The sequence below is a fragment of the Eptesicus fuscus genome, chromosome 4, assembly GCF_027574615.1.
Source record: "Eptesicus fuscus isolate TK198812 chromosome 4, DD_ASM_mEF_20220401, whole genome shotgun sequence".
NCBI classification, from domain to species: Eukaryota; Metazoa; Chordata; class Mammalia; order Chiroptera; family Vespertilionidae; genus Eptesicus; species Eptesicus fuscus.
This window is the reverse complement of record NC_072476.1, coordinates 39,896,721-39,916,716: the sequence shown is the minus strand read 5'-3', so window position 1 is coordinate 39,916,716 and position 19,996 is coordinate 39,896,721. Positions and strand designations below refer to the sequence as shown.

General features: G+C 40.8%; 1 protein-coding gene across 3 annotated transcripts in view; it reads left to right on the top strand.

Annotated features, from left to right (window-relative positions):
* The window catches only part of SNCAIP (synuclein alpha interacting protein), a 137,008-nt gene that overhangs the window by 75,387 nt on the left and 41,625 nt on the right, over positions 1-19,996 (top strand). For all 3 annotated transcript variants that reach the window (XM_054714965.1, XM_054714964.1, XM_054714966.1), the window contains exon 3: positions 8,211-8,283. In XM_054714965.1, the coding sequence (XP_054570940.1) occupies positions 8,211-8,283 (73 nt within the window). The remainder of the gene's footprint in view (positions 1-8,210; positions 8,284-19,996) is intronic.

Below are 19,996 nucleotides of genomic sequence, written 5' to 3'. Positions count from 1 at the left end.
ATTTTACTGTACCTCAACTTTTCCATCTGTAAAATGATAATAATCATATCTACCTATTGCCCTAGTGTTATGGAGAAAATTTAAAATTTTATATATATATATATATATATATATATATATATCCCATATGTATATGCATACACACATACACATATGTATATACATACCTACATATACATATACATGTAAATACACACATGCTTATGTACACACAAATGCAACTAAGGAAAAAACTATATTTCCATGCATAGGAATTTTTGTTGCTTTTCTGTATTAGTGTGACTGCATCTTTGATGAAAGTTGACACTTTTTGGTAATTGCATAACCTATTTTTGTGTGCAAATCAGATGAGATCAAGATAAATTAGTGTCCTTCCACTGTACTATCCCCTTTGACCCAAGCCCTTGAAACCTAGAGTAGTAAGTAGCTCAGAATTCAATGGATTCATTTTCCTAAGGTGCTAAGACTGCTGGCTGGTAGAAAAATAAATTCTATGGCAAACAAATCTCACTTGCAATGAATTTTCACTTTTTTCCATCCTACAAATGGGGCATCAGTTGCACTAAAATATCTACCCACCTCTGTTTTGTGTGCACAGACTTTTACTCAAGTACTTCCCAGATTTCATTGGTACTTCCCAGATTTTATTACATTTAAAAAAAATCTTTATTGTAGAAAGTATTACATAGGTCCCTTTTTCCCCCTATTGACCCCTTGAAGCCCACTTCTGCCTCCACCCGCTCCCCAGGCTTTCACCACCCTATTATCTGTGGCCTGATTTTAGGTGTGATAAAGAGTAGAAAGATATCCTATATAATAAAGAGGTAATATGCAAATTAACCCTCACGCCATAAAACCGTCACAAGATGGCGGTGCGCACAGTCATAGTACTTATTACATTGATGATGCAGGTTATTTACCTCTTATTCAGGTTATTTACCTCTTAGATTTTATACCAATCTTCTCAACAAATATTTATTAAACATGTGCAGTGTACTAAGCATGGTTCTAGGCTTGGTGCGAATGACACAGACTTGTCTGTGTTCTCACAGAGTTTATAGTAAGTACCCTACAAAAACACAGGAGCAGACTATGAATGTCAGGTTAACTTCATGGTGGATCACATTTAATTACAATATTGAACTCCATCCTTGACAGACAGTATTTATATTTTGATGGCTATTGATTATTAGTTTACAATTAAAATTAGACCATCATTGAAGTTGAACAAGTATAATGTCCGGCCATCTGCCCTACTGCAAGGTACACATCTTTTGGAATTTATAATCTTTTCCTTAGTAGTTAGCATTACTTTGGCTACATTTTTAAATGCTCATTTTTGATATATTTCAATTTAATAATAATAATAATAGTGAACATTTATTGAACACTTACTATGCATCAGATACTATTCCCCATGATTTACATTATTAGTACACGATCTTCACTGCCACATTCTGTTGTAGGTACTGTTATTATCTGTTTTACAGATGAAAAAGCTGATATACAGAGGTTAAGCAACTAAGATTAATTAGCTAGAAAACTATGAAGCCAGGATATGGTATGTGCAGTCTAGCTCTAGAATCCATGATGTAACCAGTGCATTGAAAATGACCTCTGCTGGGCCCCTTGGTGACCTCTAGCCATCCCCTTCACCCAGGTATCTTTTCATTCATGAACACTTCTGACAGAAGAAGGCGGCCATTCAATAATGTGATCTCACCACCTTAACCAATGTGCAGCTTCCTTTTTTGCCTGATGATACATGTTAGCACTCCAATAGAGTAGTTCCTTGCATACTCTTCCTACGATCAAAAAGAGTTACTCAGTTTTCCTGAATACCAACCACAAGCAATGTCTTAGCATAAAATAATTTATTTCATTAACTTTAAAGAAAAAACACTTGGAAAATAGTTTGATAAAAACAAGAGCAAAAATCAAATGTATTTGACAATAGGATTATTTGTAATAATTTTCTTTAATGGAGCCTGAATTGTGGGAAGAAATGTATAAGGCAGACCGGGGAGGATGTATGAAAGTGTAGATCACTGGTGTCTGTACTTTGTAAAGAGGGTGGTTGAAATAGTGGAAGCCGGCTCACCTGTGAAACAAGGAATGTGGGACGTTCTTCTCAAGGAAGGAACTGTGCAAAAGTGTGGGAGTCTTCTACAAAATAGTCTGGCAAGCAGTTTTCAGAGATATAGAAGGACAACTAAGGGAGCTAATGGGGGGTAAGGGACTTAAGGAATTTAAAGAAGGAAGTGGTCAGCAGTGGGAAACAGGTCATTATAAATAAAAAGATTGAACAGTGCCCACTGGATTGTCTTATTAAGACTCACTGGTGGCCATAATAAGAGCAGTGCCTGTGAGGGACAGAAGACATGGGTTAGTAGAGTAAATGCAGAGGTGAGGAAGTAGAGGCAAAAACCAAGGAAATTCTTTTTTATCTTAAATATATTTTTATTGCTTTCAGAGAGGAAGGGAGAGGGAGATATAGAAAATCAATGAGAGAGAATCATTGATCTGCTGCCCCCTACTGGGGATTGAGCCTACAATCTGGACATGTGTCCTGACCAGAAATACAACCATAATGGCCTCGTTCATAGGTCTATGCTCAACCACTAAGCCACACTGGCCAGGCAAGGCATTTCTTTTTTAAAAAGATGGTTATGAACACAGGAGCAGGAAAGCCCATGGTGAACTGGAGAGGCAGCATGTCTTGAAGTGGTGGGGGTGCTGTTTGTTGTTATGGGGTCAGAGCAGAGAGTCGATGTTGAGAGAGTGGCTGAAGAGAAGGAGACCTGTGCACAAGCCAAGAGCTAGCAATGAAGGGGTGGACTGTTAGTACCACATCCTCAGAGAAGGAGCAGAGAAGCAGATCTGTTGTGGAGGTTGTGAAGTTATCATGCCCTCCTTGAACTGGACGGGCAAGACATTGGAGAAGTCAGAATTTTAGAAAAATATTATATTTCTGAACATCTCATTTCAGCTGTCTATCTTTGCTTTCACTACCAGCTTTTTTGTGTACGCATTTTTTGTCATTTTATTGTGTGCCTGTTGAGATGTCTGCCTAAAGTTTGGAAAGCTGTGTGAAAAGTCATGAACTTCAGGATAGTTGTTTGGATGACTGGCTTAATTGTTTGTTTTGGAAACTTCATGGGACCTTCGTTGTTTGAAAGTCTCTAGCTTGAAAAGGTGCTTGGGATTTTAGTTCTTTCATTTTCTGTGGCTCATTACCATTTGAGTAATGTCTGCTTGTTCACCCAACTGGCTCTAGCTTTTAGGAATAAGAGCCAAAGCCTTTCAGGCCTGAACAATATCTAGGGTGGTCAGAGATCCCTGTAGTCCAATGTAGAAATCACACACTGTTATTATGTATGCTCAAACTATTTTGCATGGCAGAGAGACAAAATTGACTGGTGTAGTCTGGGATGTGTAGGATTGTCTATGTTGTTTGCAAAGCGAAACTTCAGTGTCAGCCCTTGGCCATGGATTATCTTGGATGAGGAAAGACCAAAGGGAAGCCAAATAACGTGCAGGGACCAGCTGAACTCTTCTTCCCTTCCTTTCCAGCCCCACCTCAGCCCCCCTCTTCCTGCCTCATTAATTCTCACGTCTTGATCTACTGAGCTTAAAAACATGAGTGGACTGAAGATGACAGGGAAGGGCTGTGGGACACACATGGAAAACAGGTTGAAGAAAAGAGACAAAAACATCTAACATCGCTTTACAGCTGCAAATTGATTTCACTTACATTAGCTTGTATGCTTATCTGTTTAATAGGTAAAGAAACTAAGCACCAGAAATGTGAAATGACTTATTTGTCTGGAACCACAGAGTTAATTAATGTCAGAACTGGGACTTGCATCTCTAAGTCTTCTCACTCCAAATCCATTGTTCTTTATACAAAAGGCTAAGGCATCAGCCAGCACTATTAATATATTGGAAGTGTTTTTCCTTTGAAATATACCATGAGTACATTGCTAGACTTGAAATTATGGATTTTTCTAAGAAGATAAGTGCTATGTAAATATTAACTACTATCATCATTACTATTATTATTGCCACTAAAATCATCGGCTGTGTAGGGGAATTCATTTTATTCAGTTCAATAGCCTAGTGTCTTTAGTCAATAAAATATTGTACACATGCTCAAGAAGCATAAAAAGCAGTTAGGTAAACATATAGATGAGACATCATGTGATGGGTTCTGTAATGGACATATTCCTAAGATAGGAAAATGATATAGAGCAATGGTTCCTAAACTTCAGCATATATCGAATCACCTTACTGGCTTGTAAAAACACAGATTGCTAGGCTCTGCCCTCAGAGTTTCTGAGATGAGGCCAAAGAATGTGAATTTCTCACACGTCCCTAGATGGGTGATGCCACCCATCAGGAAACCATAGTTTGAAAGCTGGCACTACTTCCATCTGGGAGGGTCAAAGGAGATGTTATAGAGGTGATACCCAGGTAAAGTGCAATGAATTAAAAACAGTTTGCCTAAAAAAAAAATGGGTGGAATGACATTCGATGTAGGTGGAATAGCATGCATAAAGGTATATACAGGTAAACCAGTAGACAGAAATTTGGTATCGCCACCATCAAAAGATAAGTAGACAACAATGAGAGATGAGTCTGAACCCGTGGAGGGTTTCATGTGCCATATTCAGGAATGTGGTTTCTGCCCTGTAGGCTGTGCCGAGCCAGCAGTGATTTTAATGAGAGAAGCACCTTGGTCAAGTTTGCAATTTAGAAAGTTGATTAATTCTAGTGCAAGTAGGGAAGCCTGGAGGAAATTTCCACTTACTTAAATATGAAAAAACTCCTTTGAATATTTCTAATCATGCCCAGTGATTAATCAGATGTGTGTACATCTTGGTATCAAAGTCAAATAGTTAATACGTTCCTGTGTGCCATGCATGTAATATATAAGTCAGAGAAGTTGTCGATTCCCCCAGGTGCTTGTGGGAGCCAACACTAACACATAGGAAACAACAGAGCATAAGGCAAGGCAGATTTTCCAACAGCAGAAAAGAGGAAGGTCAGTAAGGAACGAAGCAATCAACCGTGGTTTCATGGAGAAGGCAGACACAAGCTGGCCTTGCAGAACAGTTCCATTTGCTTGGCTAGAGGGAGGCATGGCAGGCAAGGGGGACCACAGAGTAAAGGAACGGAAGGGGAACTAAACTTTGAATGCACAGGGATATAGAAGAAGCAGAGCCAGCTAGTCAACCGTTGGTAGAAGTTTTTCTTAAGTCACAATGGAGGAGTAGATCCAAAGGGCTGTTTCTACAAGACAACCTTAGGGAGTTTTTTAGAGAAAGAATACATGAGAGCAACATAGAGGTAGGAAATATAATGCTTCTCAATTATCTGCAAACCTCCTTCCCTGTCTTATCACCCAAGGATAATAGGAATCCAGGGAACAGAATATACTGGTAAAGGCTTGTGTTGGGGGCATGGGACAGGGAAGATACATTGGGCTTTGGTTCTGATAGGACCAAAATGACAACAGTTGCTGCCCTGGGAGCTGGCCTTTGTCTTGAGAATGAGGTGGTTGGTGATCTGACAGCTTCATATAAAAGTCCATCTGCCCTGTGTGCTGGGATGAAGGCCTTGGATGCCCTCCCTTTCAGCTCCCAGATGGTAGTACAGTGTGTTCATGCAAGGGTAGACTTCCTGGGTCATGTGCTTTTTCTCATATTTGCAAATAAGGAAGTGATTTTGAATGTTGATTATGTGAGTTGCATGTTTCTTCTTCACCTCTTCAAATCAAAACTTAATCAGCTTTGCAGCATCCCTTAAGTATTTAGCTGAAACAAATTGATTTTTTTCTTAAGGTGTCTTTAAAAGAATGGTGGATTTGTCCACACTGTAAATTGGAAGTCATTGCTAAATTTGACATTTATGTACCCTTATAATTGTCTAAAACTTTGATTTTTCTGGCCAACATATCATCCTTTTCTTTGATTGCTGTACTTTTTATTTCCATTATCAGGAACAGCACATGATTTTTTCTTCAAGGTCATTGTTCCCAAAGAATTAAGATGTATGCCTTCACAGGGTGACTTCCTGTCTGACCATGGTGGAGAGGCAAAGCCACTATGGGTGATGTAGGTTGAGGTAGTGGATGGGCATCAATTAGGCTTGTCTCTGCCTGTCGCTCAGTCCCCACACCAACCAGGCAGCCAGCCATGCTGTTCAAATTTAACCCTCATCAAGTTAAAAGTTACTGCACACTGTAGATCTTTGGAGTCACATAGGAAGAATTGAAGTACAGCTCATAAATCTGAGATTCTGACATGCTTGACTTTGGGGTGGGAGTAGCAGTTAGGATGCATATGGCTGGAAATACAGATAACACACCGGCTTATTCAAATATAGCTCTTTAAGCCCAGTCAGCAACCTATTGAATTTATCATTAAATGATAGTTAAACAACACAATCAGTCTTAAATTTCCTCTTTCTAAAATTGTGCTTTGGAAGAAAGCAAGAGAGAGAGAGAGAGACGGAGACAGAGAGACAGAGAGAGAGAGAGAGAGAGAGAGAGAGAGAGAGAGAGAGAGAAACTGAAACTTTGCCAAAGGGTGCTTTCTTGGGCACATGGCAGCCAAAACAAGAGGCCCAGTTTTAATTGAATTATAGACTGTGTAATTATTTAACCTGCACCAGCTGGTCTCAGGAAGCTACCAGATTCCTTGGAGACCTTGTATTTCGCTGAAACATAAGGTACCTTATTAGTAACTCCCCGCCCCCCCCAAAAAAAGTGCCTTCTGTACCTGTGTATCTCCAACCTCCAAAGAACATAATGTAGGAGGGAAAAAAATCATTGAAGTTCATTTTTGATTTAAGAAGCAGCAGCCCTCCCTCTCTCTGAGTGTGAGTGGATTTGCTAAAGCACCCATAGTCCTCTGAGGAATGGCCAACACAAACAGGATGTTATTGCATCAGACAGGTGAGAGTAATTTCTCTAATTAGTCATTTGAGGTTTTATTTTTCACTTGGAAGTACTGGACATTTAATTTGCTTGTGATATGAAACTGACAATAGCTACAACTGCCCCTCCCTCTGCCTTGCTATCCTGATACCCTATGGAAAGCACTGGGGGAGGGGGGAGTCTCCATGTAGACATGCTTCATCCATCAGCATCAAGCTAACTAAAGTACCTTCTTATTGACAAATGTGCCCTAATTACACATTCCCCACTTGTAATGCTACAATAATCCTAATGAGTTTCCACGATCATTTTTCTTTTAGATTAAATGTTTTTTTCATTCCTCCTAAATTTTGCAACAGTGAAGTAATTCATAATACATTCTCATTTACATAAGAACGTGTTTCCTGAAGGTACAGAGCAAAATGTTTCTAGGAAGCTGTATTTTATGAATTAAAATATGATTGAAGACAGCCCCTTGATTAAAGAAAGGGTTCATCCTTTAATTTTGTTTTAAAGCGCCCTTCTCTAAAGAAAGATTGATTGGCACCAAGCATAGTTCCCATAAATCATAGCTATTGATTTTACATTTGTTTGAGCTCTTCTGATTTTATGCCCCCTTCTGTCATAATTTGTTATCCTGAGAGCCAGCCCCTGAGTTGGTGCTGGGCCTGAACCTGCAGGGTGGTTTCCTTCAGTTTAGTCTAATCTATATGTGAAACAGATGAGCTTTCAAACACAGAACCATGCTCCCCTCGCTTTTTATAACATTGCCCTGCTATTTCCCTTGGCGATTACAGATTCTACACAGTAAAATCCTAGGCGAGTGGCAACATTAGGGATGTTTGTGTAGTTCAATCAGTTTAGACACAGCTGTGGCTCCTGGTGGCCCTGGGTGCGGCAGGAAGCTGGATGCTTCTCCCCAAGGCTTTTCACACATAGATTCGCTCTTAGGCTTCAGAATGCAAGTACAGTGGCCACCTTCTGGAAACCCTCAAGGTCAGAGCATCCTTCCATCTTCCAAGTCGCATAAGTGATAGGAGATAGAACGCCCAGCCCTCTTTTTAATCTGCACCTGCTTAGATGCTTGTAGGTAGAGCTTGGGATCTCCCAGATCACCAAGCAGCCCATTTAGGGTAAAATTAGCTAAACATTCTGGATGTACTCAGGTATCACTTCTCGTGTTTTGATTTTTCTGGCCAGTTTGAATGAATGTCATGCTCTCATTTTAAATTGTTATTTCACCCCCTTTCTCCTCTGGCTTCCCATTTAGTACTCAGTCACATCCCTCAAGACCATCCCAGAACTGTGCCGAAGATGTGATTCACAGAACGAAGACAGATCAGGTAGGTTTCACCTCTCACCTCTCCTCCTTCTCCTGTCTCTCAGAGTGTGGGAGCTGCTCCCCCGCCCATTGTTTGCTCTGGCTTTCTGTTTTCATTTTCTTTTATGGCTTCTCCACCCTTGACAACAGATGCAAGGTCCTCCTCCAAACGCTGACAGGACAGGGAGGCCCTGATGAGGACACGGCTGTGTACAAATAAATGTAGGCGAGCGTCTCGACAGCCCAAACCACAGTGTTCGCAGCAATTTACTGAAAACCCAACAACCATTGGTGACAAAACATAATGATGCAGGCGCCAAAGAAAAAATGTTGGATGCATTTCCTACCCATATGGCAAGGCCAGTCTGGGGGATGGTACTTGGCCAAAGTCTGAAACCCTATCAGGGATGCGACATGATAGAATCTGCAATAAGGCATACTGTAACAGTTAAGATTAAAGCAAAGCTTTGGAGTTTAATAGTGCAAACTAAACAGAGAATTATGGCATATAGATGAAAACCAGCTGCTTGACCTTTTCTCCTTGCATAGCCCACCACCCCTGACCAAAAAGTACGTTCAGGTTTGTTTTCCCCTCTGTAAATCAAATTAAACTTCCTCCTCTTCTCTCTGTGATGGGCAAAAATGAAAATAAGAAAGGATATCGATGGGAACGATACCATAGCATCAAATTAGGAAATGATGTTTATTATTTTTCCAAGTAATTACTCTAAGGCATCACCATTAACCTTGCCAAAGCCGACCTTCTCGGATAGTAACTAGAGTCCTGAGAACCATGGGTGATGGAAGGCTTAAGATAATCCTCGAATTATGTGTATTGCACTTAATAAATAGATGGTCCTTACCTATGCAGCTACTAGACTTCTAGGACTTTCTCACTGAAAGGACTTATACAAAGCTTATTTCCTTTTCTCCTGGCCTGTTTGTTTTCTTTTGACATTTTGCTTAGATGAGACAGGGAAAATAATTAGTCTTTCTAGGTTTGTTTATCTCTGTGCGTGTGTGTGTGTGTGTGTGTGTGTAAGTGAAAGTAATGCTTCAATGTTTGGGTCGGAAACATCATAGAAGATGGTTTTAAAGTTCAAATAAAACTTTTCATTTACCTTCAACTTAAAATATATATATATTTCAAACATACTCAAGTTTCTATCCAGTTTAATAGAGGCTTTGGCCACAAGGCTTATCTGGATATGTCTCCTTAAAAGGCATCACTGGCTGGTGTTGCTAAGTGGTTAGAGCATTGTCTCACAGTCCAGTCAAGAGCACATACCGCAGTTGCAGGTTCAATTCCCAGTCCTAGTCTGGGCAGGTGCAGGAGGCAACCAGTCGATGTGTCTCACATCTATGTGTTTGTTTTTTTTCTCTCTCTCTGTCCATGCCTCGCCCCCTAACCCCCCACTCCCTTCCACTCTCTAAAGATCAATGGAAAACATATCCTCCAGTGAGGATTTTTTTTTTTTAAAGGCATTACTGGGTTCTGAGTTGAACCTCTTTGACCACAGTGGACAGGCCGCCAGTCTCAGAGTCAAAAGACCTGGTTCAAGTTAGCATTCAACCATTTATCAGCTATCTGACCCTGAGCCTATGACCAATCTCTTATATAAAAAGCCCGTGGCTGTCATGCTGTAACACCGTCACGACCAAACAAGCAGTGGCTCTCGCAGCGGGTGGGGCGGGGCACGAGCTACTAGCAGCGGAGAGCTAGGAGCGGTGGAGGGTGGGGCAACGAGCTACGAGCAGTGATGGGCGGGGCGGCCAGCTGAGGTGAGCAGAATCGAGCTACTTGTGCACGATTTCGTGCATGCTGGGCCTCTAGTTGATCTATAAAATAGAAAAGAGACTTGTTCCGCAATGTTACCAACCAGACTATTATTGGGATCAAAATTGTAATATATCTGAAGGTACTTTGTAGATACAATAATTTCTTTTTTCATTAATTGGGGTTGGGGAGTAAAGGAGAAAAAAAAGAATAGCAAACACTTCAGTATTGCTTCATGTGTGTGCTTAGGTATGGTTGTAAGCACTTGACTAACATTAGCTCAATTAAGCATAAAATCCCTGTGAGCTAAGCACTAAGTTGTTTGTATTATATAGATGGCCAAACTGAGACACAGAACAGAGAAGTTAAATATCTTGCCCAGAGTCATACAGCAATGGCGTAACAGAGCTGGCATTCAAACCCCAGAAGTCTGCCTCTAGAGTCTGTATAGTACCTCTCAAATAGCAGGACTTAGTGGTATTCATTTAATTTTAGGATGTTATCCTTTTAGAACTTTAAATATCAGCATTCCCCCTTCATCAATTAAGTGGTGAATTTCTGTTCTCTGTTAAATCGCTGCTCTTGCTTACCAAGTTAAGTAACTTAACCAAAACTTTCAAAAATATTGTACTTGTTAATTCCATTTTCTCTAGGTCACGTGACTTCTAGCCACTTCCACAATAGGTGATGTTAGACATTTCTTCTCTGGTTGAGAAGGAGGCTAGGTTCAAGTTCAATAGCTTTAAAACTTCACCCAGAGCAAAGACCCAGTGCTCAAGGTAATCAGAAATAATCAGACCTGATAGGAAATGGATATATGGGGGAAAAACTCTCAGTGTAATCACAAGTACAATCCAATTTGATAGCCATTTTGCAGCTGGCAAACCACTTCCTAATAGAGAATGGTCCTAGAAAAAGAAACACGTGAAAATATCCACCTCTCCATAGCATTGTGTAGAATGGTCTGTGGGCTCGTTTGAAAGAAATCTCAACATAGTAAAGTTTTCACAGCCAGTGTCAGAAGGAAGTGAGGCATTCTCCATGAGTTCCATGGGCATACCCACCTCCGCAGCCCTCCAGACTTTCTGTCAGACACTGCTCTGGGGTGCTTGCAAATTTCCTTCTTTATGGTGGTTTTCCCAACAGATGGCAACAGAAAGCACATTGGCTTCTGAGAAGAGACCACATCTTTCTTCTGGCTGGGGCACTCTCTGCGGAAACTTTTCCCTAAACCTCCTGTCACTTAGAATTCGCTCCACCTGATAAAGACATCTCTCTTTTCCTTTCTAAAGTTAGTTGAGCAAATTCCACTTTGTGTAGGTTGTCAAATGTTAACGTCCAGCCCTGTATTAACAGTTTCTGACCAGATGGTCTTGGATCCATTTGTACTTTTATTTATTCTTCAGCAAATAGTGGTTGAGTGTTCTCTGTCCTGGGCACTGAGGACACAGTAACAACAAGATGTAGACAAGATCTCACATTCTAGTAGGAGCTTACATTCTGAGGCAAGCATGTCAAACTCAAAGGCTGACACGGGCCAAATAAACGAGGCATGCGGCCTGCGGGTCGAGAGCTTGTTCTATGGGGTGCCAGATAAAAGGCAAGCAAATGAGGAACTGAGCCAGATCATTTCAAGAGTGATGGGAGGTGACTTAAACCATGTGATAGAGTAATTGTAGGAGTTGGGGAGAGGGGTAGAGGGGGGGTGGTCAGGCAGTGTTAGAAGGGCCCAGCCACATCGAAACCAGTGAAGAACACTGAAGGCAGAGGAATGAGCAAGTGCCGAGTCCCTGAGCAACAAAGAGCTTCCATGTGCGAGGGAGAGAAAGAAAACCTATGTGGCTGCAGCATAGTGCTCAGAGTGAGGACAAGGTCAGGGTTGGGCTCTATAGGGCCCCGTCCATCACAATTGTGGAGCTCAGATTTATGCCAGGTACTGGGAAAGCGCCACTAGCAGGGGTACAATTTTTCTAAAACCCTATTAACTGGAAAGAAGCCTCAGCACATAGAATCATAACTCTCAAGGGAAGAAGGGACCCTAAAAATCACCTAGTCTAAGAGAGAGAGAGAGAGAGAGAGAGAGAGAGAGAGAGAGAGAGAGAGAGAGAGAGAGAGAGAGAATAATAAAGCAAATGGGTAAAATGTTGACAATTGATGAATGTAGATAAAAGGTATATAGTGTTCTTTGTACTATTATTTCTTCAACTCTTCTATAAATGTACTTACAGTGAAAATTTTAATTATTTGCAAATAAGTTTTATAAAAGGCAAAAAACAACAACAACAACAAACATTCATGTAGTCCTAAGTCCATCAGATCTTTGAAGGTGATCCTTACTGTCCCTCTGGGGGGTCATCCAGCCTGTACTTCATCACCTTGGTGACACGGAGCTCATGAGGCTGCCCACCCGTAAAGGTTCATTTTAAAAAAATTATAGCTAATAATTTATTGGAGTGACATTGGTTGATAAAATTATATAGGTTTCAAGTGTACAGTTGTATAATACATCATCTGTATAGTTCCTTGTGTGTTTACCATCCAAAGGTAAAGGGAGTCAAATATTTGGCAACAGAAGGTTACTATTTTAGTTCAGCCAAAATCAGTGTCTCTCAAATTTTCATCCCTTAATCCCCGTTCTTCCTTTGGAATGATAGATAAGGACACTCCTCCTAGGCAAAGGTGCCACTAAGTGTTTGGAGATGGCAGTCATTCTCAGCCTTGTCTTCTTCAGGTTAAAATTTCCCTCCATGGTTTTAAGTGTACCTGCTCATTCTTCTTGCACTCTCACGGATGACTGTGGTTTATCAGCATCCCTCCTAAAAGTGCAGCACCAGAACTGAACCCATGGTATCCCCATGCATGGTCTGATCAGAACCAGTCAGCCCCACAGATCAGCCCCCTGGACTTACCATCACCTTTTCTGCCTTTCCAAGTGGGCTGCGAAGACAAGACACATGCCTGTCTTTTCCATCTGTTTTCCAAGTGTGCTGAGAGGAGCAGGCGTGTCAGCTGAGCCACGTTGGTGGCCCTTGGAAGCCACTCTGTGAGACATGTACCCCAGGACTCACTCCACTTCATCCCTGGTCCCTGGGCCAGATCCATGGTGGGGTTTGAGAAAGGCAGATGCCAGAGTGTTGTCAGAGTGTTACAGTGTCTCTGTAACTTTAACTAGCTCACCGATGCCCAATGGGTCTGCCCTGGAAGTGCCCTTCCTCTGGCCAAAGGCTTTGATTCCTATAGAAATCTATATTCTCACTTGGCATTAATATTTCAAATTGTTCTTCATCAGCTACACGGCACTAAGACTGGGTTTCAAATTGTGTGAGAAATGAAGTTTTAAAAAGAAGTGTGACGGTAGTGGAGATACCACAAGATGGTGGAAGGGAGGTAAAGAAAGAGGAGTTAGAAGCGTGAGATCAAATTCTGCCTCTTCTTGGAGCTGCTCAGGTGCTATTGACAGTTTGCAGTTGTTTCTTAGGGCTGTAATATACCAGGCATTTTGCCAGGTCCTCGGTAAATAGCTTATTTGTCTTCAAAACAGTTCTCTGAGGGAGGACCATTATTATGCCCATTTTATTGGTGTGGAAACTGAGGCTCATAGAGGGTAGCTAATTTGGCCATAGTTCTAGAGCCTATCAAGTGTCTGCTGAGCCACTGTGAAGTTGAGGCAACTGAAGAGTAATTTTAGCCCAAGGAACCTTGTATGGCTAGTGTTGTGGGACAAGGGTTAGCCCTGTGGAAGTTGCATGTGAAAAAATTTGCACCTCTAAAAGAAAGTTTTTGTGTGAAATGTTTGCATGTATTCTCTGCTTAATCCCTGCTACTCACATAGGAGAAGAGGACAACACGAAATAGTGGGTGTTAACTCTGTTGTATGGTTTTGCCAAATGAGGACTAAAAAGCATCATGTTGACATACGGTATTCAAATCAAACATATTCTATTACATTGACTTTGAGGGTTTTTTTAAATTAGATATTCAAATGCACATGTTTTTCAATTAATTAACTGTCTGTGATTCTTCAAAATGTGTGTTTGCTGAGCTTATTGTATCATTTTCTTATGAAAGAAGGAAGATAAATATTAATTTAGCTTTGCATCTGAGTACTTAGATGAGCTAAGGTTACAGAATCCGGTTATGGAACAGTAATGAATGGCTTTGGGATGTGTTTGAGAAAAGATTCTGAAAGAACACACCTCCATTATACTTCACTTGGATGACAATGAGTAAGGGACACAATACTTTCTAAACTTGGTATCGGTAAAAGTCATTTTGGATGTGTATTTAACAGCATTACAAATTTGCTGTATTTTTAGTCCCTGTGCATGTACATTTTGTGACAAATCCTGGACTTTAGAAAACATAGAGTGTTCTAAAATTTCCAAGGCTTTCAGCCAGCACCAAAGATAATAAGTTGCCATGAAATTTATCCTTTCAATGCTGCTGTGACATAGCTGGTGATTCTAAGCATATAAACCTCCTGTTTTCCATTTTATTAAGCTTCAATGCTGAAAGCATTAAGTGGAAGGTTGGCATGACAGTTTAAATTGAAAATCCTGCTGATTGGTCCATTTCACATGATGTAATATAAAATAGACTCCAAAGAATAAGGAAACACAGTTTCTAACATCTCAATCAAGAAAACAAACACTCCAACCTAATGCAGTAAAGAATCTAACATTTATGACATAACTCTCAGTTTATTTAACCCCAGTAAAAATTTACATACAGTAAAATGTCTACATGAGAATGTTAGTCAATGCAATTCTTCTTATTTTTCTTGAACAAAATTATTATACTTTATCTGTTTGAAAAGTTATTAATAATGTGATGTTGTTTAATATCAGTTTTCTCTCATAGACTAAGTAAAATCTCTTTGGGATAATTTTGTTCATTATAGTATCTCCAGGGTTGGCTCTGGTGCTAAATACTTATATATTGAGGTACGGCTAGATGAATGACTGCATAGAGAGGTGAGAGGAAGCCTTGCTTCTTTGAGTTTTGTATTATAACTGAGGAAAGGGACATACCTTCTCTTCATTTGGCTTCACACCTTGATCCTTCAGTTATCTCCCCTTTTAGCTACACCATCAATGTCTTTCTCTGTATGGGTCATTACCCGAAGCATACAAACACTCTCTGATTATCTCCTATCTTAAAACACCAAGCAAACAGTACTCCTTTTAGTAGCTTCCACCTGATTCTCTGCTGCTTCTCCTCCCCCCACCCCCCTGATTTACAGCCAACCTGCTTTAAAAAGATAAGGGAGCCTCCATCTCTAGTCTTCTACCTCCCATTCACCCTAAGTATCTACAGCAAGCATTTCAAACTCAAAGGCTAACACAGGCCAAATAAACAAGGTTTAAGTTTATGTGGGCCACACAAAAAATAAAAGCTTCAATTTTCAGAGAAACATGGGTTTATTTCGATAGAGACATGCTGAATACAAAGGGCTGTGATAAATGAGTAATCATTAACATAAAATAATAGAAAATTTTAATAAAAATTAATACTTTTTCTTGAACATTAACTTATCAGACACTGAATAACTGCACAAATTAATAAGCATAACGCAAATGAACCTATTTTTCTTGTTCTCCAAAAGCGAAATATTTCCTGTTGCGCACACCAAACAAGTCAGTACAAGGCTAATGACGTGGCAATCAGCTGCTAAAATATTCACTGCTAGTATCAGTGGAGAGAAGTGGTGCACCTGCGTGTAAGGCACATAAGGGAAATGAATGCAACACGATTATTGTAACTGGTCATTAGCGAACGTTGTAGTTTGTTATTAATAATGTATAACAGGATATTGTAAAAATTAAGTTATGAAATTTGTTAAATTTCATAACTTAATTTTTGTAAAACGTTTCTTACATACCGTTATATTGGCTGGGCTGCAAAAATATTCGTTGTGGGCCACATGCGGCCCGCGGGCCATGAGTTTGACATGCTTGATCTACAGAATGACACACCTCTCTAGCAATGGGCACAACTTCCAGGTTGTCAAGTCCATTGACACTGATATTCTCATCTTTCTTGGCCTCTTCATATTATTTGAGACTTGACTATGCCTTTATGGAAACATTCTCCTCTCTTGGTTTCGGGATACTACCTCTCTTCCCATTTTTCTCCCTATACTCTTAACATTTTTTTAGCCTCCTTTGCAGCTCTTTCTCCTTCTCTACTTGACCTTCAGATATCTAAGTGGGACTCAAGTATTCAATAGGACTCTGTCTCCCCTCAATTTCCAAGTCTCTTTGGGTTGGTATTTCATCTATTCTCACAACTTCATATATCACCTACATGCTGCTGCTACTGGCCTCAGCACTCTGAGCCTCCTATTTAATGGCCACTCAGTGTCTACATGACGTGCCTTATGGAATTCTGAAGAGAAAGTCTTGCATCTCCTTTCTATACATGTTCCTCCTCTTCTTCCCCCTAGTTAAGGTACTGGGGTTACTGAAATATCAACTCAGTGGCTAAAGCCAGAACTCTCCCTCCAAATCAACTTCCATCTATGTACCAGATCCTGAGTTGTCTTTGCTCAAAGTGACTCCCCCTCTGTCCACTTCTCTTCATCTCAACAGCCACCAGCTCGTCCAGGCCACCTTTCTGTTTCATCTGAGTTAATGGTCATGAACTAGTCTCACTTCTTTGTTCACCACCAGTCCTTGCACCCCTATTTCCCACAGAGTAGATAGGAGGGCTTATTTTATAATGTAAAGCAGCTCATTTTGCTTCTCTGTGAAATCCCCCCAGGGATACCGCATTTCAGTTAAAATATAAACCAAACTCTTTGTTGTGGTCAATAAAACGCCCAAATGAGCTGGCCCCTGATAACCTTCCCCAGCTCCATCCTTGATTGCACTCAGCCTGGCTCACCCTGCTCTAGCTATAAGAATTTTGAAAAAACCAGCCAGATTCTCTCTTTCTTTAGCCATTTGAAATGTGCTTCCTTTCACCCAGATCTTCGCAGAATTAACTTTCCTCTTGTATTTTCCCCCAGATCCTCACATGATCAGCTTCTCAGTCCCTTGGTTTTAGCTTAAATGTCGCCTCAATAATGACACATCTTAGCCATTCTCTAATCCAGTACACTGCTTGTCTCTCTCAGAGCACTTTGCATTTTCTCATTTCTTATCCCTCTGTATACTTGCTTTGCTGTTTGGTTCTGCCTTTAGGCAGGGACTTTGTCAATTTCATTCATCTCTGCACCCCTAAAGCCATGTCCACGGAAAGCATTCAATAAATGTTTGTTGAATGAATAAACCCTTAAGAATATTTTAGCATTCTGCCAATTACTTGAATGCCTCTGAACAAGCTTTATAACATTTTTGTATCTCTAGCTTACATTAGAAGGAGATTGCCACCTCCAACCAATTGAAGGAATTGGCAGCTGAGAGAACAGATTCTCAGTGATAAGTGGACTCTAAATTTAGGATGATGCACTAAAGATAAAAAGCAGGGAAATTCTTCTACTCGTTTGTTTCTAAGAAAAATTGTTTTTAAAAACCGTTTTTCCTAATTTTGCTCCCACACAGAAGCTTCATAGTCAGTGGATGCCAAAATCTAGGCAGAGAGCACAGTTTGGGGTTTAGGTAAAAACGAATCCGAAATGAGTACTACCAGGTTTTGCCACTGGTTTCTGGAATCTACTTGCCTATGTCTGACCCAGAGAACATGTAAATTGCATGTTTAGGAAATAATTTTCATTAAGGCGGTCCTTAATGAAACTGCAGTGTTATGGAAAGAAGTTAGAGTCAGGGAACCTCAGTCCTGGCTGAGAAGTAAGCGTGATCTGTAATTTTCCACATAACACTTAAAATTCCCTGGGTCCTCCTTAATTTTCAAGTAAGAATACATGAGAATTGCTCATCCATTCTCCAGAGTTCTTGTAAAAACTTACATGGCTTAATAGAAATATATTGTATTAGCTATTCTAAAGCATAGAATGGAGGAAATTTTAGAATTCCAATTAAGAAATACCATTTTGCGGAAGTATTAACCTTCAGTCTTTTTCCACTGGTTATGCTGGTGCCAGAGAAGTACACACTGAACTGCACCAGGAGGCGGAGGCAGCGTGGCTCCACCGTGCATGTATCCTGGGACTAGCCTCTGTCTGCTCTTGGCTTCTCTCAGCTGCACCTGCCCTGCTCTCTCTGGAGCCTTGTAACTGAGAACTCTGGCCCAGGCAGGAGCTTGGTGTGCCTGCCAAGAGGAAGAGAAGGCTGCAGGCCAGTGCTGGTTCTTCCTTCCATTTCTCCTCCCCCTTAAAGTGCATCCATCTCAAAATGGGACCAGCTTCATGGACTGACCTCTTTGTTTCTCATACAATTCATTTAACTTTTAGCCCTCCCCAACCCCCCAAACCCCCCCCCCCACACACACACAGTAGGAGAACCATGAAGATGTACCCCCTTTTCTTTCTCTTCTTGATTTCTACAACTATATTTCTAATGTGGATATATAGCTCTGTATTTAGAAGTAAAAGAAACAGCCATCAGTTTGAGATGGGGAGTAGAAGGGAGAAAGGAGGGATTCTCCATACTCCCTCTGCCCTGCCATCTCCTCCTCCCCCCCCCCCCCCCTCCCCGCCACACACACACACACACACACACACACGCACACACACATCACACACACACACACTCACTCCTCTCCATCTGCTTCTTGCTCTCTCTGACAAAGGAGCTGTAACTTGCTGTTCTTTGTCTTTGACTTTAGGTCAACACTGTAAAACATCGCCACCTTCAGTTAGAACTGGTATGTGTGTTTCTGCACTTTCCACAAACCAACTGAGCTTGCTAACACTTTGCAGAAAACACACTGAGCAAGTTCTCCCATTTCTGCACTTCTCTGCTTGATGTCTCTTGATGTGTATCTCTTTCTTCAATTCAGCACAAAGAGGGAATGGAGGGAGGAAGGGAAGGGGAGAGGGAGAGGAGGGAGGAGAGGGGGGGAAGGAAGGAAGGAAGGAAGGAAGGAAGGAAGGAAGGAAGGAAGGAAGGAAGGAAGGAAGGAAGGAAGGAAGGAAGGAAGGAAACCTGGAACGAATATTACTTAATTCACTTAAGAGGTTTTACTAATGTCAAAGTGAAGGTCAGCATATTTTTTAGATGACAGAATAACTCTGAAACCATATACTTTCTTCAGACCCACCAATTGTTATTCTGTGTGAACTGTACTTTTGAAGTCCAAAGGTTTAAAGTTGTCTAAATATTGAGTCTGATTTCATGATAGAACATGCTGTTTTGGTGAAGAAGTATTATTTCTACCAGGGTAGTAAGAGCTTGACTATGTCTATGAATATTCACAGACCAAAGAAATGGGTGCAGGTGGGGTGCAAAGTTAAGTGAGCAGGTCTCGACAATTCTGGACGAAACTGAGAGAAATGATATGTGAATCTGATACTTGCAGCAGCTGCTTGGTATCAGTAGCCACTAAAAGTCAGGAAATTTAGAACCAAATCATGAATCTTTTCCAATAGTATTGTAATTTCTTATTATGAATAAATCATTGATGGGTATTTTTGTAAATACAGCATTAAAGTCCTCTGTACTTCCCCTGCAGCCTCTCAGTACTCTCATTAAGGTTCTGTGGCATCAGTGAAAGGGAAGAGCAAGCAACACCATGGGAATGTTCCAGACACACATTCATCATGCCCAACATCATGGCCTGAACACAATTCTCCAAAGTTAAGGCAACCCTTTCTTGGATCAGGTTACATCTAGGACGATACAGAAGAGCATTCAGTGAACAGTTCTCACTCAGACTCCATGCCCTCTTCCTTTGGTCATTAGATGGTATAAGTCACCTGTCACCACTTCTAGAGCCTCAGGTGTTTGCAATAAGTGGGGTCACTAGAGATTCCTGTTGTTTTTGTTGGGTTAAGGAAACTCATGACATTAGTATTGGCACCCCTCATCTTTCAGAACATCCTTCCCTTGGGTGTATA